This window comes from Cherax quadricarinatus, chromosome 63, assembly GCF_038502225.1.
Source record: "Cherax quadricarinatus isolate ZL_2023a chromosome 63, ASM3850222v1, whole genome shotgun sequence".
In the NCBI taxonomy this organism is placed as follows: Eukaryota; Metazoa; Arthropoda; class Malacostraca; order Decapoda; family Parastacidae; genus Cherax; species Cherax quadricarinatus.
Genome location: NC_091354.1, coordinates 3,928,443 through 3,954,508, shown reverse-complemented (window position 1 = coordinate 3,954,508; position 26,066 = coordinate 3,928,443). Strand labels below are relative to the sequence as shown.

Sequence of the window (26,066 nt, the reverse complement as noted above, 5' to 3'; positions counted from 1 at the left end):
ATTTCTTGAATTATTTATAGATGTTTATTATTATCTATAACATAATATTGTTTGAGTGCATTTCAAACTTTTTTATTTGTCCGACTAAATACGATATTTTCCAAGTCAATGACAATGTTGTTTTACTTAGCATTTCTGATTTAGTATATTTATTTCCAATAGTAAAAATATTTGGTTAATTAACCTTAAATATAAATTAATTTTGAATGGGTAACAATAATAAAATAAGAAATAAGGCTTAATAAAGTTGAGAATATTTGAGTGAAAACATAAACACGAGACATTATTGGAACGCTGGCCATTGAGGGGGACCGGCGGTGGATGAGTCATATTACTTCCTGAATTTGCGGTGTTTTGTCTTGTGTGTGGCCACAGTTGAGCCTTGAGACCAGGGCCACACTGCTGCAGGGCCACACTCCTCCTCCAGCACAGACGTGGGCGGCTGCTCTGCGAAAATGGCGGCGCCCAACACAGGTGAAGGCCAGGGTTTGACACATCATGTTCCTCCACCTAGGGTGGTGCCCCCGTCCTACCTCACATCCTCCTATTTCAAGCTAATCGCACCTATTTTCCTCGAGTTCAAGCTTGTTACCTTCCATTCCTACCCTTCCTGGTGCTGTGTGACCCGTGAGGGTTTAGCGCTGCATGAATTTAATATGTTTCGCCTCCATGCATGTCCTCCCTCCTCTGGCCTTTTACTATTTGTGGTATTTCTCGACATTAAATGTATTTTGTGGATTTAGTAGAAGTGGCCGGTATACGAGAGAAGGATTAGATTAGGGAAACATTTTTTGAGAGGCAGAGTTAGCAGGCTCCTGTCTTGATTCTCTTATTTTATGAACTATTTCAGTGTTGCATTATTAATGTGTTTTATTGGGGTCATGGGTGTGGCAAGTAGATTGGCAGGGAGATTGGACAAGAATATTCTCATATTGATAGATGCCATTACATTAGTGCTGGGATCTTCTACACGGATCATTCTCCTTTTATTCCCCAGTTTTTTTATATCATTTTTTTTCTTAAATTCGACACCATTAATCTATTTTAATGGTGTTATGGGTAGAGTCTGTGTACCAAGAAGACAATTGCACGAGAAATTTTGTAGAAAGATTGTGTAATGTACTACTGGCACTGATGTACCCACAATCTTTTATAACTTTTGGTATTTGATGCTGTTAATGTACTGCATTTTGTAGACAAATTTGTAGGTATGCAAGGATTGAGAGGAATATTAGACTAGTAGTAGTTTTGCTATGATGGTGCACTGTATATTTTTGTCCTCCTTCCTTTAATTTGTTTTCACTTGACATTGTTGACAGAGTTTGAGCTACTTCTCCTGACTAAGAATTCAGCATCCCCCTACCCCTTGTTTTTTAATTAGCTGGTGAAGCCTACATAGCATTATTTGTGGCCTCTGATATGGAGTGACTTTTTGGTACTGTTTGTACTAATATAGATTTATACCACCACTGTTGAAGCTGCTGCAATTGCTTTTCACACCACTGTGCTAAGGGGAAATGCCAAAATTTGAGAGGATTGTGGGTGGCTATTTGCTTGGAAGGTGGGGAACTAGGAGACATTTTAAAGCAGTTGTTATATTTATTTATGAGACTGAAGTTTCCCCTTGTTGCCACCCCTGCCTGTGCTGTTGAATTTTTAGTTGTTACAGCCTGAGGCATGAATGCAACTACAGTATTTCTTACAGTACATCAGTTCTGATTGCAGTATTTGGCATTGGTAGCTGCAAAGCATTCAGTTAGCTGCAATTTGATGTTTGTAATACAGTACTTTAAGGTCGAGGCCTGTTTCTGTAAAGGGTACTGATTGACCCCCATGGTTCTGCCTCTTTGTAAGCTTTACTGTTTGCTAAACCTTAATTCTTGTACAATTACAGTTCATTATTTGATAACACTTCATGAATTTTGAGATCCATATTTCCTTGATAGGGGGGCAATGTCGCAGATGTTGCAGGTGTATGGAATAAGAGGTAGGTTACTGAAAGGAATGAAGAGTTTCTACGAGGAAAATGAGGCTCAGGTTAGAGTATGTAGGAGAAAGGGAGACTATTTCCCAGTAAAAGTAGGCCTTAGACAAGGATGTGTTATGTTACTGTGGTTGTTCAATATATTTATAGGTGGGGTTGTAAGAGAAGTGAATGCGAGGGTCTTGGCAAGAGGCGTGGAGTTAAAAGATAAAGAATCTAACAAAGTGGGAGTTGTCACAGTTGCTCTTTGCTGATGACACAGTGCTTTTGGGTGATTCTGAAGAGAAGTTGCAGAGGTTGGTGGATGAATTTGGTAGGGTATGTAAAAGAAGAAAATTAAAAGTGAATATAGGAAAGAATAAGGTGATGAGGATAAAAAAAAATTAGGTGATGAAAGATTGGATATCAGATTGGAGGGAGAGCATGGAGGAGGTGAATGTATTCAGATATTTAGGAGTGGATGTGTCAGCAAATGGGTCCATGAAGGATGAGGTGAATCATAGAATTGATGAGGGGAAAAGGGTAAGGTGCGCCTAGGAGTCTGTGGAGACAAAGAACTTTGTCCGTGGAAGCAAAGAGGGAAATGTATGCGAGTATAGTTAGTGGACCCTCGTTTTAGTAGTGCCTTTTCTGTATGCAAAACTATTTTTATTATCTATAAAATGTATGTTTTGTTAATATTTCCCATAGGAAATAATGTAAATCCAATTAAACCATTCCAGACACCCAGAAATATTAACAAACAATACATTTTATAGATAATAAAAATAGTTTTGCATACAGAAACGGCACTACTAAATTCGAGGGTCCAACACTTTTATATGGGTGTGAAGCATGGGCGGTGAATGTTGCAACAGGGAGAAGGCTGGAGGCAATGGAGATGTCATGTCTGAGGGCAATGTGTGGTGTGAATATAATGCAGAGAATTCATAGTTTGGAAATTAGGAGGAGGTGCGGGTTTACCAAAACTATTATCCAGAGGGATGAGGAGGGGTTGCTGAGGTGGTTTGGACATGTAGAGAGAATGGAACAAAACAGAATGACTTCGAGAGTGTATATGTCTGTAGTGGAGGGGTAGGGGTTGGCTGAGGAAAGTTGGAGGGAGGGAGGGAGTGAGTAAAGGAGGTTTTGTTTGCAATGGGCTTGGACTTCCAGCAAGCATACATGAGCATATTTGATAGGAATGAATGGAGACAAATGGTTTTTAATACTTGATGTGCTGTTGGAGTGTTAGCAAAGTAACATGAAGAGATTCAAGGAAATCGGCAGGCCGGACTTGAGTCCTGGAGATGGGAAGTACAGTGTCTGCACTCTGCAGGAGGGGCGTTACTGTTAGTTTTATAACTGTAGTGTAAAGCACCCTTCTGGCAAGACAGTGATGGAGTGAACGATGAAAGTTTTTCTTTTTCAGGTCACCCTGCCTTGGGAATTGGCCAATGTATTAATAAAAAAAAAAAATATTTTACCATTTTGTTAAACTTGCGGGTTGGCAATATCGAACACAGTATTTACAGAGTTTGTGGATTTGTTTTGTATATTATGTTATATCTTCTCTGCTAATGGTCCTGACTTTTGCAAGACCTCTTAAATTGCAGGAGAAATAGAGATATAAGAATTAAAATAAACACAGGAGAGAAATAATATATGTGCATTAAATGTAAATGGGCATTTGTAAGATTAGCCTGTTGTCTGTCTAGTATGTTCAGGAGGCAAAGAAGATACCTGCAGTCCTTCAAGAGTTCGCAAGATTAATAGCCTTCCACTTTACTCGTATGACTGAATATCCTGAAAGTTTGCCATAGACTTCCCCATTGAGAGGAATATTGATAAAGGAATAATTGTGAGGTACTGTTATAGATATGTATCTTTTATTATGGCCAGACTGTATAGTTAATGTTTGTTAGTAAAATTATAATTTTATTTTACCAAGTATGAAATGTAGAATGTTGATAAACATTTTAGTTATCCCTTTAATAAATTGTTTATGATCATGATGAATACAGTAAATATTTAGGTGTTTTTAGACACTAACATCAGATGACATTTTAATTACTGCAGAAGCACAAAACAGTAGGGCCCCACTTATACGGCGGGTTAGGTTCCAGGCTATCGCTGGAAAGCAGACATCGCCGGAAAGCAGAAAGCCATTTTTTCCATTTATAAATGCATATGAATGCCAGACAACAAGTTTACACCAGCTTATATTAAGTTAGTAATAGAACTTGGCATTAAAAACACAAAAAGTAAAATGCATACACAGTACATTCATTACTTATCTTAGAGTATTTGTAATCTTAATGTAGGGAGAGAGGTGAGTAGTACTTATTAGTAGGAAGTCAGATGTAGGTAGCCCTGGCTCCCCGTCTCATACTTAATATGCGATATTTAAAACAGCCCAGAGAGTCAAAATACACTTACAGTACACTCACTATTTACCTTAAAATATGTGTAGTCTTAATGTAGGAAGAGAGGTGAATAGTATTTATTTGTAAGAAGTCAGTGTAGGTAGCCGGTAGGTGTAGCCCGCCTGGGTTACACCTACTGGCTACCTGCACTGTGGCCCAGAGCCATATTATTAGCATCGACATACCTTGTTCACTGAATTTAATAGTTTCTAACAACTACCTTTAGATGCCATCATAAACGAATAAATGAATAATTCATGCCGAAAATTGTAAACAAGAGCGGAGTGGGGGAGTGGCTGGGCCAAACGCAGATTCATACACGTTTTCTCTGGTGGCTGAGCAGAGAAAATGTAATGTTGTCCTTCCGCCCAGCTACCACACAGGTCCACAAGTACTATTATTATCAGAGCACATACAAAATATGCAATAAATGCCAGACAGCAAGTTTACACTAAATTATATTAAGTTAGCAATAGAAATAGGCATTAAAAACACAATAAAAGGTAAGGTGCACACAGAGTACACTTATTACTTGCCTTAAAATATTAATGTGTGAGAGGTAAGTGGCGGGGTGTTTATTGAATAAAATCAGAATGGCACACCATCCTCTAACTTGGCACTTAAAGCAAGAGGCTTACAACTCCTCTTTTTATCACAGCTAAGCTCAGACGCCATCATCAATGAGAGCCAACTAGTTAACGAAAGAGTAAACGAGAGAGAACGAGATACGTACAGAGTTCAGACAATGTAAAAACACAAACTGAACAGGTAGTGGGCGATCACTTGGTCAGGCGAAATAAATGCGTATTAATATGTGTCTACTTTTAGTTCATTCACATATGTTTGTAAGAGTTTGTAAAGCTTTTACCTTACAATATTTTTTATTATAATAATAATTACCTCGCAATACAAATACTCTTACATTGTGTACAAGTTAGTACAGAATAAACAAACAGCAACACTCCCATTCTCATGCAACACACCATTTTTAGAGTGAGTGAAGACATTATTATCATAATAAAAAAGCGCTAAACCCACAAGGGTCGTGAATTGCTATATATATAGAGTGAAGGCATACAAAAGGAATATTTTTCTGGAGTTATCCTCCAGTATTTGACTAGAGAAAACGTGATTCTTCCGACACTACCTACACAGCCGCTTTGTAAACAAATCTCATGTTTAGGTCAATTTTTATTCAATGAGTGTATGTATCATGTTTATATGCTATGTAACATGTTTCTTATATAATTTTGAGGAAAATATCATAGATGGATTAATGGAAATGTCTATATCAACCCTTTCAGGGTCCAGAGGCCAAATTTCAAAGTGTGCACCAGGGTTCAAGAATTTAAAAAAAATAATTGTTATTTTTTCTTACGAAATGGTAGAGAATCTTTTTCTGAAGGTAATAAAACAAAAAGTACGAAATTTGATGGAAAATTGATGAAATTTTGCTCTTGCGAATTTTGATGCGTCAGCGTTATTTACGCATCGGCAATTTTTGCCAACTTTGATTCCCATTTTAGGCCAATTACATCATTCCAGTCGACCAAATTCTTAGCTATTTCACTAGTATTACTTCTATTCTATCGATTGAGCACACGAAATCTCCATGTCAACTGTTTCAACTACAAAATAGTGATCGGAAATTGGTAATTTGGCCAATTTAATGCAAAGTTCAAAATATTCTAATTTCAAAATAGGGTCCAGAATAAACAATACAGGCATTCCTGGCACTAAAGTAACATTTCCTCTGTTCGTTAGTTATGTTTTCAGGCTTTACAAGTGAATTTCATTTTGATTTTTATTCACATAATAAATTTTTATTCAAACCAAAAAAATAGAAGATTTACTGTTATGAAATATTGTAATAATCGAATAAATAATATGACCACATTTGTGAACGTATATTAGACCCACCAGCTGGTGTGTATTAGACGTGTGAGGTCATTTGTTTACTCTTGAACATCAGCAAAAATTGAACATTTCGGCTACTTTGAGCTCTTTCAAGCCATTTTCATTACTAAAACTAATCAAAATCATCTCTGTTTCTGTAATATATCTTCCATTCTATCAAATGACACCAAGAAATCGCAAATACAACTATAAAAAACATACGAAAAAACACTGCAAATTCGCACTTTTAATCGAAAATTATGGTCTCGGTTTTCTTTCTCTCATGTAATGCGTGCTGCAGGATTTGTTTTATATGGTGCACATATACCAGATAGATGTATTCTCTCATATCTAGGCCCAAATTTACCGCTCACAGCTTATCAGAGTGAGCTGAGCTCATGGCATAGAGCTACGGTTTGGACCCTCAACGTAAAGCCGTAGATCTACGGCACGGACCCTGAAAGGGTTAATGTAAAATCAGACATTTAATGCGCCCAAGAGTGATTATTATTGCATAGTATTGGCGTCGTGAGTAGAGAGAGACTTAGCGATTTTAATGTGTACCTGCACACCAGCAGTGTGTAAGTACATGTATATTGAGGTACAGGTACACATAATTATAATTATCAGAGTACATATAAAATATGCAATAACTTGAAAACACTTGAAATTTTGGAAAGTTTCCAGACATAATAGATGTGGTCACGAAGAATGTAAACAAACCGGGTGGGGCACACCGTATTTAAAAGACCGCTTGCCGTATAGCAAATTTTGGTCATAATTTGACGTCGCTGTAAGGCGAAATGCCATAAAGCAGGGCCCTACTGTACTTGTAGAAGTTGAGAATAGGAGGAGCGGGCAAATTCTTGGGCAAAGCATTTATACTCTAGGTTCTATGATGGATTAGACATGTGCAACATTTGGGTATCTAATTCATCATCTTGTCAGTATTGTAAACTACTGATGTTCAACTAGGTTCTATATTGCAAATTTATTAGTTAGCTAGGTTTTAATACTTAATATTGAGTGGCAGTTCTACAGAGTACAGTAGTTTTAGGCAGTCTTATTGAACACTGAAATTTTATCCTGTTTAATAATTGTGAAATAGGAATGAGTTTGGCCTCTCTGCCCTAAGCCATTGTTGGGTTTTAAGGATGTTTGTTTTCATATTTTGCCAGTAGGCCAACAAATTGGTGTGCTAAATTGCTGCTGTTTTGTTTTCAACTGATATTCTTTTATTATAGACTTGGCTTATTATATAAGTGGTGCTGGTTTTTAGACTGTTATATTATACAGAGATGTTGATTTAAAATTTTTTAGCAATATCATAATTGTCATGTCATTGTTTTAACTTAAAAGTTTTTATGTGAGCTCTCCTTATTTTCAGTGGTCCCGCGTAACTTCCGCTTGCTAGAAGAATTAGAGGCTGGCCAGAAAGGTGTAGGAGATGGCACCATCTCCTGGGGACTAGAAGACGACTCTGACATGACCCTTACCAATTGGACCGGCATGATCATCGGACCACCCAGGGTGAGAAGAATTTTTAACACTCCAGCACAGTTTCAGTACTTATGACACATCTAGTCATGTAGCCACTCACAACCCTTATTATTGCCCACACTACTAACTCTCACTCTCCTATCTAGTCACCCACACCAGGCCACTAACACTTCCTTTTACAGTGCCTTGTTGCTTCCAGGCTAATTTACCCTCACCCCTCCACTGCCCATCATCCTTCACCTCCCACACCAGAAGTCTCCCAATCCCTACTGCCACACCAAACTCTCCTTCACCCCAACTGCTCTAACCTCTCCTTTAGCTAGCAAGACAACCAGCTAAAGGCATCTCTGTTGGCAGACATGTGGATGCAATATCTTTGATGCACATCACTACATCGACCTCTAATTATAATATCATTGCTTTTTAAAATTTTGAGGAAAATTTGGGTGCCTTTTTGGGAGATGTCTAAGGAATGTAACCCCATTTTTCTATGTTCTTTAGTTCATTTTACACTTTGATTACAAGCCATTTTCAGGAATGTAACTGTGCCAACAGACAGTCAAATGTATAAAATATTGATGCATTTGGTAAAAAAATGGGGGGGGGCAGTGTGCCACCCATCACTACCTGGTGCCATTTCATGAATATTCATTGCATCAGAGTGAATTGCCAGTACATTTCTGATGGGATTGGAGCTGATTATTTAAAGATGGATTTTTCATGCATTGAATCCACTTAGATTATACATCTGTATTGTACTGCTTTGCATTTGGTTCATTTTATTACTTTTCATTTGTGTGTACAAAAATTTTGTAAAAGCTTATGCAGTAATTATGTGTAATGTACATAGGCCTGCAAATTTGCTGTAATTATTAATTGAAACTTCACTCCATTTTTTTACATGGTTAATAATGTATTTCAAAGGAATTTGCTACACAAATTCAGAGATCCATCATGGCTAGTTTACATAGCAAGTTTTAGTGATTTACAGCCACGTACTTCATTTATGCATATCTGATTAATCATGTGTTAAATGTTTACTTTTTATCTACAAAAGAACCAAAAATAATGAACATGGTATTCTGTATTTGAAAAATCAAAATGTTTTCTCCTTTCAGACAAATTTTGAAAATCGGATGTACTCCTTAAAAGTAGAATGTGGTAACAAATATCCAGATGATCCACCAAATATTCGCTTTATCAGTCGAATCAACATGCAAGGAGTTAACAGCCAGACTGGAGTTGTAAGTATATTATCATATTTTTTCATGCTTTTTAGCCCCAGTGCTATTGCTCTTAAGTAAACTTCCATTAAACTTTATAAAATTCGTATAGCATAAGCCTCATTGAATTTTGAGCTTTCTCTTTCCAGTTTTGTAAATATAAACCAGTATCTTCAGTTAATATGAAGCATGATGTGTATTTGTCTTAAATGTAATCACCTCTTATAATTCAAAAATTTAAAGAAATTGCAAATCATAATTTCAGTATCAACTAAATACCATATTGGAATCTCTCTCATTTTTAAACTGCGTCTCGTGTTAGTTATAGATGGACATTGCCAAGTTAGAAGTGGAACTTAGGCAGAAACATTTTGGAAAACAGTATTCAGTGTATCTAGATATATTGTTCTTTAGTTTGGTCATTTGCATTGATGTCTCTACTGTTGCATATGGAATAGGTTTTCAAATCTGTCATTAAGTGATTGCTAATGGATTGATGGTATTGGCAATGGACCATATAATAAAGTTGTTGATAACTACTTGTATGGCTTTAGGTATCCTGCAACAAGAAGGAACATTTAATGGTTCAGATTGTTTCCTAGAAAGTATTTCTAGGATTGGTCTAGTTTTCAACACTGGTGTATGTTATCCAGGGAAAGGTTACACAAGTTACTGAGGTGTGCAGATGCCTTTGGTCAATTTTATGACCCAAGAAGTGTTTTGATTTCATGTCAAGGAAGAAAATTGAATGTAAACATACATAGGAGTAAGGTGATAAGGTTGTCAAACAAGTTAAGTAAAGAAAAAGTGGATATCAGATTGGAGGAAGGAAGTATGGAAGAAGTGACTGTGTTCCGATATTTGGAAGTAGACTTGTGAGCAGATGGGTTTATGAAAGATGATGTTAACCATAGAATTGATGAAGAAAAAAAAAAGGTGGGTGGTGCATGGAGATATCTATGGAGACAAAACATTATCTATGGAGGCAAAGGAGGAGATGTATGAGTATAGTTGTTCCAACACTCATGTATGGGTGTGAAGCATGGGTTTTGGATGCTGCAGCGAGGAGGAGGCTGGAGGCAGTAGAGATGGTGTCAAAGGGCAGTGTGTGGCATAAACATTATGCAGAGAATTTGTAGTGTGGAAATTAGGAGGAGGTGTGGAGTTGCTAAAAGTATTATTCAGAGGGCTGAGGAGGGGTTGAGGTGGTTTGGTCATTTAGAGAGGATGGAGCAAAATAGAATGACTTGGAGGGTGTATAAATCTGTAGTGGAGAGAAAGGAGTGGGGTCATCCTAGGAGAGGGAGAGATGGAATAAAGGAGGTTTTGTGTGCAGGGGGTTGGTACATACAGCAGGCATGTGTGAGCACGTTAGGAGTAAATGGAGACGAACAGTGTTTAGGACTTGAGCTGTTGGGGTGTGGGCAGGATAATTTTTGTGAAAAGGATTCAGGGAAACTAGTTAGCCAAACTTAAGTCCTGGAGGTGGGAAGTACAATGCCTGCACTTTAAAGGAGGGGTTTGGGATATTTGCTGTCGTATCCTTTCAAGATTTGTGTAATAACTTGAACGCCTCTTCTGATTTGCTGTAACTTTTAGCATTGATGTACCTTACTTATAGGAAGGTTCAGAGTGTGACTGGGATGTGTGGGTTCCACTTTGGCAGTTTAAAGTTCATATGGTGCAGAGAATTCGTAGTTTGGAAGTTAGGAGGAGGTGTGGGATTACCAAAACTGTTGTCCAGAGGGCTGAGGAAGGGTTGTTGAGGTGGTTCGGACATGTAGAGAGAATGGAGCGAAACAGAATGACTTCAAGAGTGTATCAGTCTGTAGTGGAAGGAAGGCGGGGTAGGGGTCGGCCTAGGAAGGGTTGGAGGGAGGGGGTAAAGGAGGTTTTGTGTGCGAGGGGCTTGGACTTCCAGCAGGCATGCGTGAGCGTGTTTGATAGGAGTGAATGGAGACAAATGGTTTTTAATACTTGACGTGCTGTTGGAGTGTGAGCAAAGTAACATTTATGAAGGGATTCAGGGAAACCGGCAGGCCGGACTTGAGTCCTGGAGATGGGAAGTACAGTGCCTGCACTCTGAAGGAGGGGTGTTAATGTTGCAGTTTAAAAACTGTAGTGTAAAGCACCCTTCTGGCAAGACAGTGATGGAGTGAATGATGGTGAAAGTTTTTCTTTTTCGGGCCACCCTGCCTTGGTGGGAATCGGCCGGTGTGATAATAAAAAAAAAAAAAAAAAATAATAAAAATGGTGCAGTGGTTTCATTGTTTAGTTGGGAATTGGCATTTCTGATCTTCACTTTTAGCACAGATATTATACAGGTCTCCCTCAACATTCACGAGGGTTAGGGGATCAAGAGCCTCGCGAATGTTGAAAAACCGCGAATGTTTGGTGCCCCAATATATTGTAGGGAAATATAATACAATACTGCTTCCTTAACTTGTCGAACCATGAACAATCATAAAATACATGAAAACGTCGTAAATTGTACTAAATACGTACATACATTATGGCTTAATAACATGTATGTTATTAAATACCACTGCCTCCACCACTGTGAGTCCCTACTACCCTCCCTCTGACCCCTCACAACTGGCAGCCAGCCCTCCCACCACTGTGTGGTGAGTGTTTTGTTTGTTCATTATTTGCTATTAAACTACAGTATAAATAATGTCAACCCATTTACGACTGCATATTAGAATGGCTATTCGGACAGGTATTGGAAGGTGACATCATGTGTTTACTCTTGAACATAGCAAAGAATCAAACATTTGTGCTACTGCTAATAATAATAATAATAATAATAATAATATAATAATAATACAATAGAATTGGAGAAGGAAATTGTACAAAAATACGAGGGATGAAGCAGTGGTGGAGGAAGTGGTTGACGCAGCGTCAGTGTGGCTTTGTTTATGCTGGAGTGAGTATTAGTCTCCGTGCTCTTCCAAACATTTCACAATAATTCATTGTATTTGGTGCTTGTAGATTGAGTGTGACTGGAGTGGTTGAGGCAGTGTGTGAGGCAGTGGTATTTACTAACATATGTGTTATAAATAATAATAGTACATCTTAATATTAATAACATTTATAATACTAATAATAATAAATGTTATTCATAATGTACTATTATTATTTATAACATTTTATTTTTTTTTTTTTTTTTCAACAAGTCGGTCGTCTCCCATATGTTAGTAAATACCACTGCCTCTACCACTGCCTCTACCACTGCCTCTACCACTGCCTCTACCATTGCCTCAACCACTGCCTCAGCTGCTGCCTCTACCACTGCCTCTACCACTGCCTCTACCACTGCCTCAACCACTGCCTCAGCTGCTGCCTCTACCACTGCCTCTACCACTGCCTCAACCACTGCCTCAACCACTCCAGTCACACTCAATCTACAAGCACCAAATACAATGAATTATTGTGAAATGTTTGGAGGAGCACGGAGACTAATACTCACTCCAGCATAAACAAAGCCACACTGACGCTGCGTCCACCACTTCCTCCACCACTGCTTCAACCCTCGTATTTTTGTACAATTTCCTTCTTCAATTCTATCGTATTTATTATTATTATTATTATTGTATTAATATTATTATTATTATTATTATTATTATTATTAGCAGTAGCAGAAATGTTTGATTCTTTGCTGTGTTCAAAAGTAAACACATGATGTCACCTTCCAATACCTGTCTGAATAGCCATTCTAATATGCAGTCATGGATGGGTTTACATTATTTATACTGTAGTTTAATAGCAAATAATAAACAAACAAAACACTCGCCACACAGTGGTGGGAGGGCTGGCTGCCAGTTGCAGGGGTCGGAGGGAGGGTAGTAAGGACTGGCGGTAAACTTAAATATGATTTGGCGGTTGGGAATTCGCGAATGTGTGAAGCCCGCGAAAATTGAAAACGCGAATGTTGAGGGAGACCTGTACAGATATTATATTAGCAGTTTGGAGGGATGTGTTGTGTATCTTTATAGGTATATGCTTCTAAACTGTTGTGTTCTGAGCACCTCTGCAAAAACAGTGATTATGCGTGAGTGAGGTGAAAGTGTTGAATGATGATGAAAGTATTTTCTTTTTGGGTCACCCTGCCTCGGTGGGAGACGGCCGACTTGTTAAAAAAAAAAAATATACTTTAATATTGTTTGGATTGTTATTGGAGTGTATAGGTGCCCATTTTTATCTAAAGTGGAGTATTATTGGGGAATGTTTTAGGTTTAGAATGCAGCTTATAAGTTGCTTTAATCACTGGTGCATTTGTCTATAAGGAAGATTCATAGTGTTAATAGGCTGTGTTATCCCTGATTTGTCAATGTAAACCCATTCAGAATGAAGAGATAATGTTAATGAAAACCAGTTGGTGCTGGGATTGGCTGATCACTAGTTTATAATGCATATAGCTAATTACTGGTTGACTGTTGTGGCTTGTACACAAATTTTCTCAGACCAAAAAGAAACTCAAAGCTAGGGAAACTTGGTTTAGTTCCCATATAATTAATTTTTAACAAGTTTTTTGATCCACTTCACTCTTCAACACTGATGCTTAATTGAACTACAAACTTGTTTTCTTCTCACAACAGTTAGAACCCATGGTGAGGCAGTTCTAAAACTAGCAAGCCAGTGCATTAACCACTGTACCATATTGGATGAGGTTTGAACCCCATTCATTCTGCAAGATTACAAATGTACAATGGACCCCCAGTTTTTGTCCGCTGCAGAAATCGTACAATTTGGATTTCAAATACTTTTTTTTTTTTTTTTTCATACATCTGCTCGGAAATCGTCCATATCAGATGCATCCACCTGCCTGGGACACCACTTCTTACACTTACCAGACTCGGTCTGCCTCTCTCTTGTTGAGTTAGCAATACTCAGCTCGTTCATCCATTGTTTTTTGTGCTTGTTTATTGATTGTGACTGATATAACCCACCATGGGGCCAAAGAAAGCTCAGAGTGCCAGCCCTTTGGTAAAGAACGTGAGAAACACGATAGAGTTCAAGAAAGAACTTGTAGCAAAATATGAAAGTGGCGTACATGTGGCCGAGCTCACCAGGATGTATGGAAAGTCGACATCAACAATTAGTTCTATCCTGGTGAAGAAAGCAGGAACCAAGGGAGCTGATGTTGCGAAAGAGGTAAATAAGCTAACGAAACAGATCACAAACAATCGAGGATGTGGAGAAGCTATTGGTGTGGAACAAAACACCGTTAGTGGGAGATAGTGTTGTGGAGGGTTTTGATAAGGCTTTGATACCTGAAGTCCTTATGGAGAGGGATTCCCCTCCCAAACAATAACCTAACCTAACCTCTCGGCCTACCTACCTCTCTACCTACCTCCCTACCTACCTCTCTCTCTACCTACCTACCTCTCTACCTACCTACCTGCCTTTTTTTTTTACATAGGGTTTGACAAGGTTAAGGATCCCTAGCTTTATTGACACGCTATTTACAGGTTAAGGATTCCTAACTTTATTGGCAAGCTAAGAGCTGTTACCTACATCAGCCTGTTTGAAAGCATTTTTATTGTTATGAGACATATCAAAATTATTTGGTGAACTGAAAGCGGGTGGTTAATGATAAACGTCTTTGGAGGCTTCTTACTTTATTGAAAATGTAGTGGTGGGTACACAGGCTTGTGTGTTGTGCCCATGGCCCGGGAGGGCCATCCCACGAGAGGGAACTAGTAGTAGGCCTTGTGTCTTCCTGCTAGGCCGCTGTGTGAGTGTGTGTGTGTGGGACCAGCTTCACACAGACCTGTACAGGCCCAGAGGGCAGCACTTGAGTGGCACGAAATATGAACTAAGCTGGCAGACAGCATGGGCTGTCTGTGCAGACAGGACAGGTTGCCTACATACGCTCAGCCACCTGCCATATGGTCGTCCCGACCATGTCTGGCGGTAAAAAAAAAACTCTCTCTCTCTCTCGTAGACATGGCACAGAACACAAAATAAAAAACATATGCACCTACCATCCGACTTATGACCGAGTTCGGTTCCGAGAAACCGGTCGTAAGTCCAAATGGTCGTAAGTCGAACTTTACTACTGAATATCAACAAAACATTTTTGTAATGACTATTTTATTGTTTTATTTTGGTATTTCATGTTTTGCTTTACTTTTTATGCTCTTAGTACTGTATTTTATACTGTAAGGTTTAGGATAAACACTGTGTACAACACAAATAGTTGTTTATTTCCCAGAAATTTGGCAAAAAAAACACGGTCGTAAGTCGAGTGGTCGTAAGTCGAGCAGGTTGTAAGTCGGATGGTAGGTGTATATAAATATGGACATGGAAAAAAAAACTTACTACAGGGAGGGAAGAAAAAAACATCTCTCTCTACCTCTCTCTCTCTCTACCTCTCTCTCTCTCTACCTCTCTCTCTCTCTACCTCTCTCTCTCTCTACCTCTCTCTCTCTCTCTACCTCTCTCTCTCTCTCTCTACCTCTCTCTCTCTCTCTCTCTACCTCTCTCTCTCTCTCTACCTCTCTCTCTCTCTCTCTACCTCTCTCTCTCTCTCTCTCTACCTCTCTCTCTCTACCTCTCTCTCTCTACCCCTCTCTCTCTCTCTACCTCTCTCTCTCTCTCTACCTCTCTCTCTCTCTCTACCTCTCTCTCTCTCTCTACCTCTCTCTCTCTCTACCTCTCTCTCTCTCTCTCTCTACCTCTCTCTCTCTCTCTCTACCTCTCTCTCTCTCTCTCTACCTCTCTCTCTCTCTCTACCTCTCTCTCTCTCTCTCTACCTCTCTCTCTCTCTACCTCTCTCTCTCTCTACCTCTCTCTCTCTCTCTCTCTCTCTACCTCTCTCTCTCTCTACCTCTCTCTCTCTCTACCTCTCTCTCTCTCTACCTCTCTCTCTCTCTACCTCTCTCTACCTCTATCTCTATCTCTCTCTCTACCTCTCTCTCTCTTTCTCTCTCTCTCTCTCTCTCTCTCTCTCTACCTCTCTCTCTCTCTCTCTACCTCTCTCTCTCTCTCTCTCTACCTCTCTCTCTCTACCTCTCTCTCTCTACCTCTCTCTCTCTCTCTACCTCTCTCTCTCTCTCTACCTCTCTCTCTCTCTCTAAAAAAACATCTCTCTCTACCTCTCTCTCCTCTCTCTCTCTCTACCTCTCTCTCTCTCTCTCTACCTCTCTCTCTCTCTCTACCTCTCTCTCTCTCTACCTCTCTCTCTCTCTCTACCTCTCTCTCTCTCTCTCTACCTCTCTCTCTACCTCTCTCTCTCTCTACCTCTCTCTCTCTCTCTACCTCTCTCTCTCTCTCTACCTCTCTACCTCTCTCTCTCTCTACCTCTCTCTCTCTCTACCTCTCTCTCTCTCTACCTCTCTCTCTCTCTACCTCTCTCTCTCTACCTCTCTCTCTCTACCTCTCTCTCTCTCTACCTCTCTCTCTCTCTCTCTACCTCTCTCTCTCTCTCTCTCTACCTCTCTCTCTCTACCTCTCTCTCTCTCTACCTATCACTCTCTCTACCTATCACTCTCTCTCTCTCTACCTATCACTCTCTCTCTACCTCTCTACCTATCACTCTCTCTCTACCTCTCTCTCTCTCTCTCTACCTCTCTCTCTCTCTCTACCTCTCTCTCTCTCTCTACCTCTCTCTCTCTCTCTACCTCTCTCTCTCTCTCTACCTCTCTCTCTCTCTCTACCTCTCTCTCTCTCTACCTCTCTCTACCTCTCTCTCTCTCTCTAACTCTCTCTCTCTCTACCTCTCTCTCTCTCTACCTCTCTCTACCTCTCTCTCTACCTCTCTCTCTCTCTCTACCTCTCTCTCTCTACCTCTCTCTCTCTCTCTCTACCTCTCTCTCTCTCTCTCTACCTCTCTCTCTCTCTACCTCTCTCTCTCTCTACCTCTCTCTCTCTCTACCTCTCTCTCTACCTCTCTCTCTCTACCTCTCTCTCTCTCTCTACCTCTCTCTCTCTCTCTACCTCTCTCTCTCTCTCTACCTCTCTCTCTCTCTACCTCTCTCTCTCTCTCTACCTCTCTCTCTCTCTCTACCTCTCTCTCTCTCTCTACCTCTCTCTCTCTCTCTACCTCTCTCTCTCTCTCTACCTCTCTCTCTCTCTCTACCTCTCTCTCTCTCTCTACCTCTCTCTCTCTCTCTACCTCTCTCTCTCTCTCTACCTCTCTCTCTCTCTCTACCTCTCTCTCTCTCTACCTCTCTCTCTCTACCTCTCTCTCTCTCTACCTCTCTCTCTCTCTACCTCTCTCTCTCTACCTCTCTCTCTCTCTCTACCTCTCTCTCTCTCTCTACCTCTCTCTCTACCTCTACCTCTCTCTCTACCTCTCTCTACCTCTCTCTCTCTCTACCTCTCTCTCTCTCTACCTCTCTCTCTCTCTACCTCTCTCTCTCTCTACCTCTCTCTCTACCTCTCTCTCTCTACCTCTCTCTCTCTCTCTACCTCTCTCTCTCTCTACCTCTCTCTCTCTCTCTACCTCTCTCTCTCTCTACCTCTCTCTCTCTCTACCTCTCTCTCTCTCTCTACCTCTCTCTCTCTCTCTACCTCTCTCTCTCTCTCTACCTCTCTCTCTCTCTCTCTCTCTACCTCTCTCTCTCTCTACCTCTCTCTCTCTCTACCTCTCTCTCTCTCTACCTCTCTCTCTCTCTCTACCTCTCTCTCTCTCTACCTCTCTCTCTCTCTACCTCTCTCTCTCTCTCTACCTCTCTCTCTACCTCTCTCTCTCTACCTCTCTCTCTCTCTTTACCTCTCTCTCTACCTCTTTTTTTTTTTTTTTACACAGGGTTTGACAAGGTTAAGGATCCCTAACTTTATTGACAAGCTATTTACAGGTTAAGGATTCCTAACTTTATTGGCAAGCTAAGAGCTGTTACCTACATCAGCTCATTTGAAAGCATTTTTATTGTTATGAGACATACAATTAGGGAACAGGATGAAGTTGGAGCCATCTGTGGGCCAGCATTTTCATTTGATCAACTGACTTTATCTCGTTGACATCATTATGCTGTACAAATGTGTTCCATACTCGAGTCATCCTGGGTATGTATGATCTCAAATGGAGTGATGTTCTGGAGAAGGGTACAGCCAGAGTGAAGTTGCTGCTTTCTGCCCGTCTTGTGGCATAAAAGCTTGTTTCACGCTGTCCTCGAAGTGGATCCAAGTGTGGTATTTTGACAATATTGGCCTTGTACATAACAGTAAGGCCACCCACATCCCTCCTATGTTGAAGGCTCTGCTGAAATGACAGATCTATCCAGGATGGGTCCAGGCGAGAGATGAGACGTCTTGCTCTGTTCTCTACTCTGTCAATCAGTCGCAGATGAGAGGGGGGGCAGGCAAACCAAGAAGGTGAAGCATACTCAAGGTGTGAGCGTACTTGTGCCTCGTACAGGATCTTGCAACCCCTACTGTCAAGCAGATGCGAGATACGGTGAAGTGCTGTAAGCTTCCTGGCTGCCTTGTTTGCAAGATTTACAACATGGTTCTTCATGGTTAGTTTGGAGTCAAATTTCACCCCAAGGATATCAACTTCTTCTCCAGGTGCCAACACCCTCCCATTCATCCTTACTACTGCCCCAGCATTACCATCGTGGTGCCTAGAGACGATCATCATTTGCGTTTTCTCAGGTGCAAATGTTACTTGCCATCTATTTCCCCAAGCTGATACAGCTCTCAGCTGGTGATTGATGTAGCTTAGAGCAGCTGGCATTTCTTCTCTTGGATAAGTGAATGTCAGTGTACAGTCATCTGCATATGCATGTGATTCTGGGATGAGATGAAGAAGGTCGTTGAAGTAGACATTCCATAACAATGGACCCAGCACGCTTCCTTGTGGAACACTTGCCCCAATAGGATGTCTTGCTGATTCCTTTCCATTGAGAACTACACTTAGAGATCTACCATGAAGGTAATCACTGAGGAGACATAGCGTAGAGCCTGCAATTCCCAGTGCTTGAAGTTTTGCTAAGAGGCCCTGGTGCCACACCCGGTCGAAAGCGCCAGCAATGTCCAGTGCTACCACACAGCTGACTTTGGATTCATCCAGTGACTGGTGCCACTTAGTGGAGAGGTTTAATAACAGATCAGCAGCAGAGTAACCTTTCCTGAAGCCATATTGACGATCACAAAGTAGTGAGTGGTAGTCAAAAAACTCTGTCATTTGTCTTGAGATTATTGTCTCAAGGATCTTACCAGTGATTGACAAGAGTGACACTGGTCTGTAGTTGCTGATTTCTGCTCTGCTCTTCTTTTTGTGAACAGGGACTACATTTGCCTCTTTGCATAGAGAGGGCCATTTACACTGTACTAGGCAGTGCTGAAAGATGCGAGTTAGAGGTGCTGCTAGCTGGTCTGCACATCTTCTCAACAATCTTGGGCTCAACTTGTCTGGGCCCACAGCCTTTTCTTGGTCCAGCGATTTAAGAAGGAAATGCACCTCCTCCTGCCTTATTGTCACCACTGACAGTTTTGACACAGTTCTTGCAGCTAGCCAAGGAGGGTCCCTTGCTGGATCAGGAACTTGCATTTTGGTAGCAAAGTGTTCAGCAAAGAGGTCCGCCTTCTCTTGACTACTAGTAGAGGTGGTCCAATCCTGTCGATTTAGAGGTGGAATAAGTTCATCAGGCAGATAACCTTGTCTGTCCTTGACCAGGGACCACCAGGTTTTGGAGCCTACCCTACCTGATGCAAGCTTACTTTTAGTGTCCACCTCCCATTTAGCAATGGCCCAATTTTGAACATCACCCATATGCCTACAGGCTTGACTGTGCAAGTTCCTGTTATAGGTGGTAGGATATGTCTTATACCTTCGCCATGCTTTGTACTTAGCAGTAGCAGCCTCTCTACAACGAAAGCCAAACCAAGGCTGATCTGTAGGCTTCGTCACATATTGCCGGTGAGGAATGTGTTCTTGTTGTAGATTAAGGATGTGTCCAGTGAAGGCTTTCACTTGTTTGTCAACATCCCCTTGGAGAAGAGCATTCCAATCAGTGGTGGCGAGCTCAGAGCAAAGGGCTGGCCAATTACCTCTTTCTCTTTTTCTCTTTCTCTTTTTCTCTTTCTGTTTTTCTCTCTCATTTTCCCTTTCTCTTTTTCCCTTTCTCTTTTTCTTTCTTTTTCTCTTTCTCTTTCTCTTTCTCTCTCTCTTTTTCTTTCTCTTTTTCTCTTTTTCTTTCTTTCTCTTTTTCTCTTTTTCTTTCTTTCTCTTTTTCTCTTTCTCTTTTTCTTTCTCTTTTTCTCTTTCTCTTTTTCTTTCTCTTTTTCTCTTTCTCTTTTTCTCTTTCTCTTTTTCTCTTTCTCTTTTTCTCTTTCTCTTTTTCTCTTTCTCTTTTTCTCTTTCTCTTTCTCTTTTTCTCTTTCTCTTTTTCTCTTTCTCTTTTTCTCTTTCTCTTTTTCTCTTTCTCTTTTTCTCTTTCTCTTTTTCTCTTTCTCTTTTTCTCTTTCTCTTTTTCTCTTTCTCTTTTTCTCTTTTTCTCTCTCTCTTTTTCTCTTTTTTTCTCTTTCTCTTTTTCTTTCTCTTTTTTTCTCTTTCTCTCTCTCTCTCTCTCTTTTTCTCTCTTTCTCTCTCTCTCTCTCTCTTTTTCTCTTTTTCTCTTTTTCTCTCTTTCTTTCTCTCTTTCTCTTTCTTTTCTTTCTTCTCTTTTCTTTCTCTTTTTCTTTTTCTTTCTCTTTTCTTTCTTTCTTTCTTTTCTTTCTCTCCTTTTCTTTCTTTCTCTTTCTCTTTCTCTTTTCTCTTTCTTTTTCTTTTTCTCTTTTCTTTCTCTTTCTCTTTTCTCTTTCTCTTTTTCTCATTTTGTTCTTTCTTTCTTTTTCTTTTTCTTTCTTTCTCTTTCTCTCTTTCTGTCTTTCTTTCTCTTTCTCTTTTTCTTTTTCTTTCTCTTTCTCTCTTTCTCTTTCTCTCTTTTTCTTTCTCTTTTTCTCTCTTTTTCTCTCTTTTTCTCTTTCTTTCTCTTTTCTTTCTCTTTTTCTCTTTCTTTTTCTTTTCTTTCTCTTTTCTTTCTTTCTCTTTCTCTTTCTTTCTTTCTTTCTTTCTTTCTTTTTCTTTCTTTTCTCTTTTTCTTTTTTTTCTACACAGGGTTTGACTAGGTTAAGGATCCCTAGCTTTATTGACAGCTATTTACAAGTTAAGGATTCCTAACTTTATTGGCAAGCTAAGAGCTGTTACCTACATCAGCTCATTTGAAAGCATTTTTTTTTTATGAGACATACAAGTAGGGAACAGGATGAAGTTGGAGCCATCTGTGGGCCAGCATTTTCATTTGATCAACTGACGTTATCTCGCTGACATCATTATGCTGTATTTAATGTAACCCATACTAGTCATCCTGGGTATGTATGATCTCAGATGGAGTGATGTTCTTTAGAAGGGTACAGCCAGAGTGAAGTTGCTGCTTTTTGCCCGTCTTGTGGCATAAAAGCTTTTTCTTTCTCTTTTTCTCTTTCTCCTTTTCTCTCTCTTTTTTTTCTCTTTTTCTGTTTCTCTTTTTTTCTCTTTCTCTTTTTTTCTCTCTCTTTTTTTCTCTTTCTCTTTTTTTTCTCTTTCTCTTTTTTTCTCTTTCTTTTTTTTTCTCTCTTTTTTTCTCTTTCTCTTTTTTTCTTTCTCTTTTTTTCTCTTTTTTTCTTTCTCTTTTTTTTCTCTTTCTCTTTTTTTCTCTCTCTTTTTTTCTCTCTTTTTTTTCTCTTTCTCTTTTTTTCTCTCTCTTTTTTTCTCTCTTTTTTTCTCTCTTTTTTCTCTTTCTTTTTTTTCTCTTTTTTTTTCTCTTTCTCTTTTTTTCTCTTTTTTTCTCTTTTTTTCTCTTTTCTCTTTCTTTCTCTTTTTCTCTTTTTTTCTTTCTCTTTTTCTTTCTCATTTTCTTTCTCTTTTTCTCTTTCTTTCTCTTTTTTTCTCATTTTCTCTTTTTCTCTTTCTCTTTCTTTCTCTGTGTCTTTTTTTCTTTTTTTTTTTTTTTTTACACAGGGTTTGACAGGTTAAGGATCCCTAGCTTTATTGACAGCTATTTACAGGTTAAGGATTCCTAACTTTATTGGCAAGCTAAGAGCTGTTACCTACATCAGCTCATTTGAAAGCATTTTTATTGTTATGAGACATACAAGTAGGGAACAGTATGAAGTTAAAGCCATCTGTGGGCAAGCATTTTCATTTGATCAACTGACTTTATCTCGTTGACATCATTATGCTGTACGAATGTGTTCCATACTCGAGTCATCCTGGGTATGTATGATCTCAGATGGAGTGATGTTCTGGAGAAGGGTACAGCCAGAGTGAAGTTGCTGCTTTCTGCCCTTCTTGTAGCATAAAAGCTTGTTTCATGCTGTCTCTCTCTCTCCCTCCCTCCCTCCTTGCCTTCTGCCATATGCCAACAAGAGTCTTCGATAAAGGTATGCAATAGATTTAAATGCTCAGTTATCCATTAAAATTAGTGCTTTGTATTTATTTCTCATTTTTTCTGTATGGAAAATTATAGTTATTCTCTATAAAATGCATTTTTTTTTTTTTTTTTTTAATATTTTTTGGTGTCTGGAATGGATTAGTTGGATTTACATTATTTCTTATGGGAAATATTACTTCGGATTTCAGCCGACCTGGAACGGATTAAGGACAAAAACCGGGGTATTACTGTATTACGATTTTGCGAGTATTATCACTTAATATTTTTTTTGTGTGCACTGAGGTACACTGTGCTGTGTTTATGGGATTTGGGGTATTCCTGTCATGGGTTGTGCATAGTCTGGAACGGTTAATCATCAACTGGGATTCGACAGCGGTGTAGGACTGATCAAAACATTCTTAAGGTTCCTCTTTGTGCAGGTTTTTGGTGAATAGTTATCTGGCTGTCTGCAAAATTGGGATAGAGCACTGGTCTTGTACATTACTGTAAATGCACCAGCATTTCTCAAGTGTGGAAGACTGCTAAAATGGCAGGTCCATCCTTGTTTCTTTTGCTGCTTTGCTGGCATGGCTCTTCATTTTTTTTTTTTTTTTTAACAAGTCGGCCGTCTCCCACCGAGGCAGGGTGACCCAAAAAGAAAATACTTTTATCATCATTCAGCACTTTCACCCCACACTCATAATCACTGTTTTTGCAGAGGTGCTCAGGATACAACAGTTTAGAAGCATATACATATGAAGATACACAACATATCCCTCCAAACTGCCAATATCCCAAACCCCTCCTTTAAAGTGCAGGCATTGTACTTCCCATTTCCGGGACTGAAGTCTGGCTATATAAAAATAACCGGTTTCCCTGAATCCCTTCACTAAGTATTACCCTGCTCACACTCCAACAGCTCATCAGGCCCCAAATACCATTCGCTTGTATCTAACACGCTCATGCACGCTTGCTGGAAGTCCAAGCCCTTCGCCCACAAAACGTCCTTTACCTCCTCCATCCAACCTTTTCGAGGACGACCCCTACCCCACTTTCTTTCCCCTACAGATTTATACGCTCTCCATGTCGTTCTACTTTGATCCATTCTTTAAATGACCAAACCACCTCAACAACCCCTTTTCAGCCCTCTGACTAATACTTTTATTACTCTACACCACCTAATTTCCACACTCCGAATTTTCTGCACAATATTTACACCACACATTGCCCTTAGGCAGGATATCTCCACTGCCTCCTCACTGTAGCATTTACAGTTCAAGCTTCACACCCATGTAAGAGTTGGTACCACTATACTTTCATACATTTCCCTCTTTACCTCCATAGATAACATTTTTTTGTCTCCACATACACCTCAATGCACCACTCACCTTTTTTTCCTTCATTAGTTCTATGGTTAACCTCATCCTTCATAAACCCATCCGCTAACATGTCAACTCCCAAATATCTGAAAACATTCACTTCTTTCCTTGTCCTTTTCAAGTATTTGGTCAATTTGATATCTCCATGAACCCACAACACTTACTTTACCTGACCTTGCTGAAAGTCCTACCACAGATGCAGACTGTCTTTGACTTAAACTATTTATTGCACCAAAGTTGATAATATTTTGCCTTTAGCAGTCTCCATTAACCCCCCACTATCCCTTGCCTTACTCTTGCACATACCATCCTGTAGCGTTGTATGACCATTTTCAGTTTACCACGTAGTACGATTATATTATTTGGTCAATTCCAGGTGGATCGTCGACATGTATCTGTACTGGGACGCTGGCAAAGAAATTACACAATTAAGACAGTGTTACAAGAACTGAGGCGCCTTATGACCCAGAAGGAGAATATGAAGCTAACACAGCCACCAGAGGGCACTAACTACTAGCTGGCCACTGTACCTAACTACCACCCCTCCCCCTTTTTGTTATTACTGTACCAGCCCTTCCACAACCACTATTACTCTTCTCATGGGAGGGATGCTGCATGGTGGTGGCATCCTAGTTATCTGGAAGGTGCTACCCCTGTATTGGGTTACCTGCACCAGTGGACCTCGTTGATAAATGAAGATCATTGCTTTTTTATTTCTATTTATTTTGACATGCTACAAAGGCCTTGGGATAAAAATGATTATCAGATTTTAAAGAATACATGAAACTGATCATATCATGCTTAGCATGGGAGCCTGAAAATTGCTTAATAGAATGTGAAATTGAATCACTTAGGCTAGTAAATGCTCATTGTTAATGAATATCAACACTGTTGTATTGAAAAAATGTCCATATCAATTAATATTGTCAACTCTGCTTTTTGAGTAAAGATAAAAGATTTGGTTGATTTGATGAGAATCGGTAGTTTTGTCAACTGCTGCTTCATTCGTAATTGTAGCCAATGCATTGACATTGCAGAACGTCAGAGGCCAGTGTATTTGTAGCCTTAATTTACCTTTCTGCATTAGAAGATTGGTAAAATTTAGCTATTGGCTCAGGGTTTGGTCATGGTTTATATGAAGTTTCATGTAGATTCTTTATTAGTTGTGGAATATCCAAAGTGATATAGGGCAAGTTTAGCAGCATGGTGCTTGTGTGTTTGACCCTGTAATGGAGCCACAATAGGAAATACACTGCTTTGATGTACATGAGGGTTTACAGTGTCACTAGCCTCCTCATACCTCGTCCATGATTGCTCTTTTTATTGATGCTCTTTTCAGAAATCATCCGCAACAGACAGTAGGCGGAAAGCATGCAATCAGTGGTTTAAAGTCCATATGGCTGCTTTGTGTTTACCAGCTACTGCAAATATCCATCACTTCTTGCTTTCCCCATCACATTCTTGCTTTCGTGTTTACAAAGTTCATACAGTACATACAAAATATATATATTGTCATTCTAGATTTCTTCATCTTCAGTCCCTCCATTATTATATGGAAATATTACCTTTGTAAGACCCTATAATTTTCAAAGTAACAGTATGTTAATACAGTACAGTATATTAAGGATTGTTAAATTTCAGGAATTCCTTTTGAGGTACATTCAATTTATGTAAGAAAATTAATCTTCATTATTCTAAACATGTTTTCACTTTTTATTATACCTTCATTGACTGGACCGATCTGACCCCATATAGGTCAAGATCTTTATTAAATATAATAATGGACCCATCCATCGACAGGGTTTGTTAGTGGCAAGCGTTGTATTACATTTCATTATTCCACAAGTGCATTGTTAGGGGGGGGGAGCATTAGTGTAGTGTGATCTGTCTTTTTTAGGATCTCCAGGGTACTGTTAACTTTGGTTTATTTTTATCTTAATACTGCTGTTTTCCTCCATGTTTTCTTCCTCATACATCATCCAAAGCTTGTCTGATCCATCCCAAGGTTCTGTTCTATGACATTGTAATGAGTTAAATTGTGAGAATTAAAGGTAATAAAAATTTCTACTCCACGTCTGTTGTTTATATTCCTTGGATGTGATACATTCTTAAGGTATTTTTGCCATTTGAGGGAGGGCCATACTTCACCATGCATCCTTGTGTTATTCCAGGATGGAGTACAGTTCACTTTCTAAATTCTGTCCATCACCAAAGGACATGACTGCACAGGTGCATTCTGTACTACCCCTGTTAAAAGCCTCTTTAATGAGCTTTCCCTGGATCTGCACTACCTGTTTTGGTGTACATCTGGCAACCCAGCTTGCACTGCTGTCTTTGTG

At 39.5% G+C, this 26,066-nt stretch overlaps 1 protein-coding gene across 1 annotated transcript; it reads left to right on the top strand.

The window, feature by feature from the left end:
• Positions 1–294: 294 nt before the first annotated feature.
• Uev1A (Ubiquitin-conjugating enzyme variant 1A) lies at positions 295–25,799 on the top strand. Its single transcript, XM_070098588.1, has 4 exons — positions 295–474; positions 7,673–7,815; positions 8,904–9,029; positions 24,104–25,799. Exons 1-4 carry the CDS (start codon positions 456–458, stop codon positions 24,242–24,244), a joined length of 429 nt encoding a protein of 142 aa, XP_069954689.1. The 5' UTR covers positions 295–455; the 3' UTR covers positions 24,245–25,799.
• Positions 25,800–26,066: the final 267 nt, after the last annotated feature.

What these genes read in the sequence shown, in the direction of transcription:
- Uev1A (XM_070098588.1), top strand. An exon ending in TGATCATCGGACCACCCAGG is followed by an intron (nt 7,816 to 8,903) that starts GTGAGAAGAATT and finishes TTCTCCTTTCAG; the next exon opens with ACAAATTTTGAAAATCGGAT. An exon ending in TTAACAGCCAGACTGGAGTT is followed by an intron (nt 9,030 to 24,103) that starts GTAAGTATATTA and finishes GGTCAATTCCAG; the next exon opens with GTGGATCGTCGACATGTATC.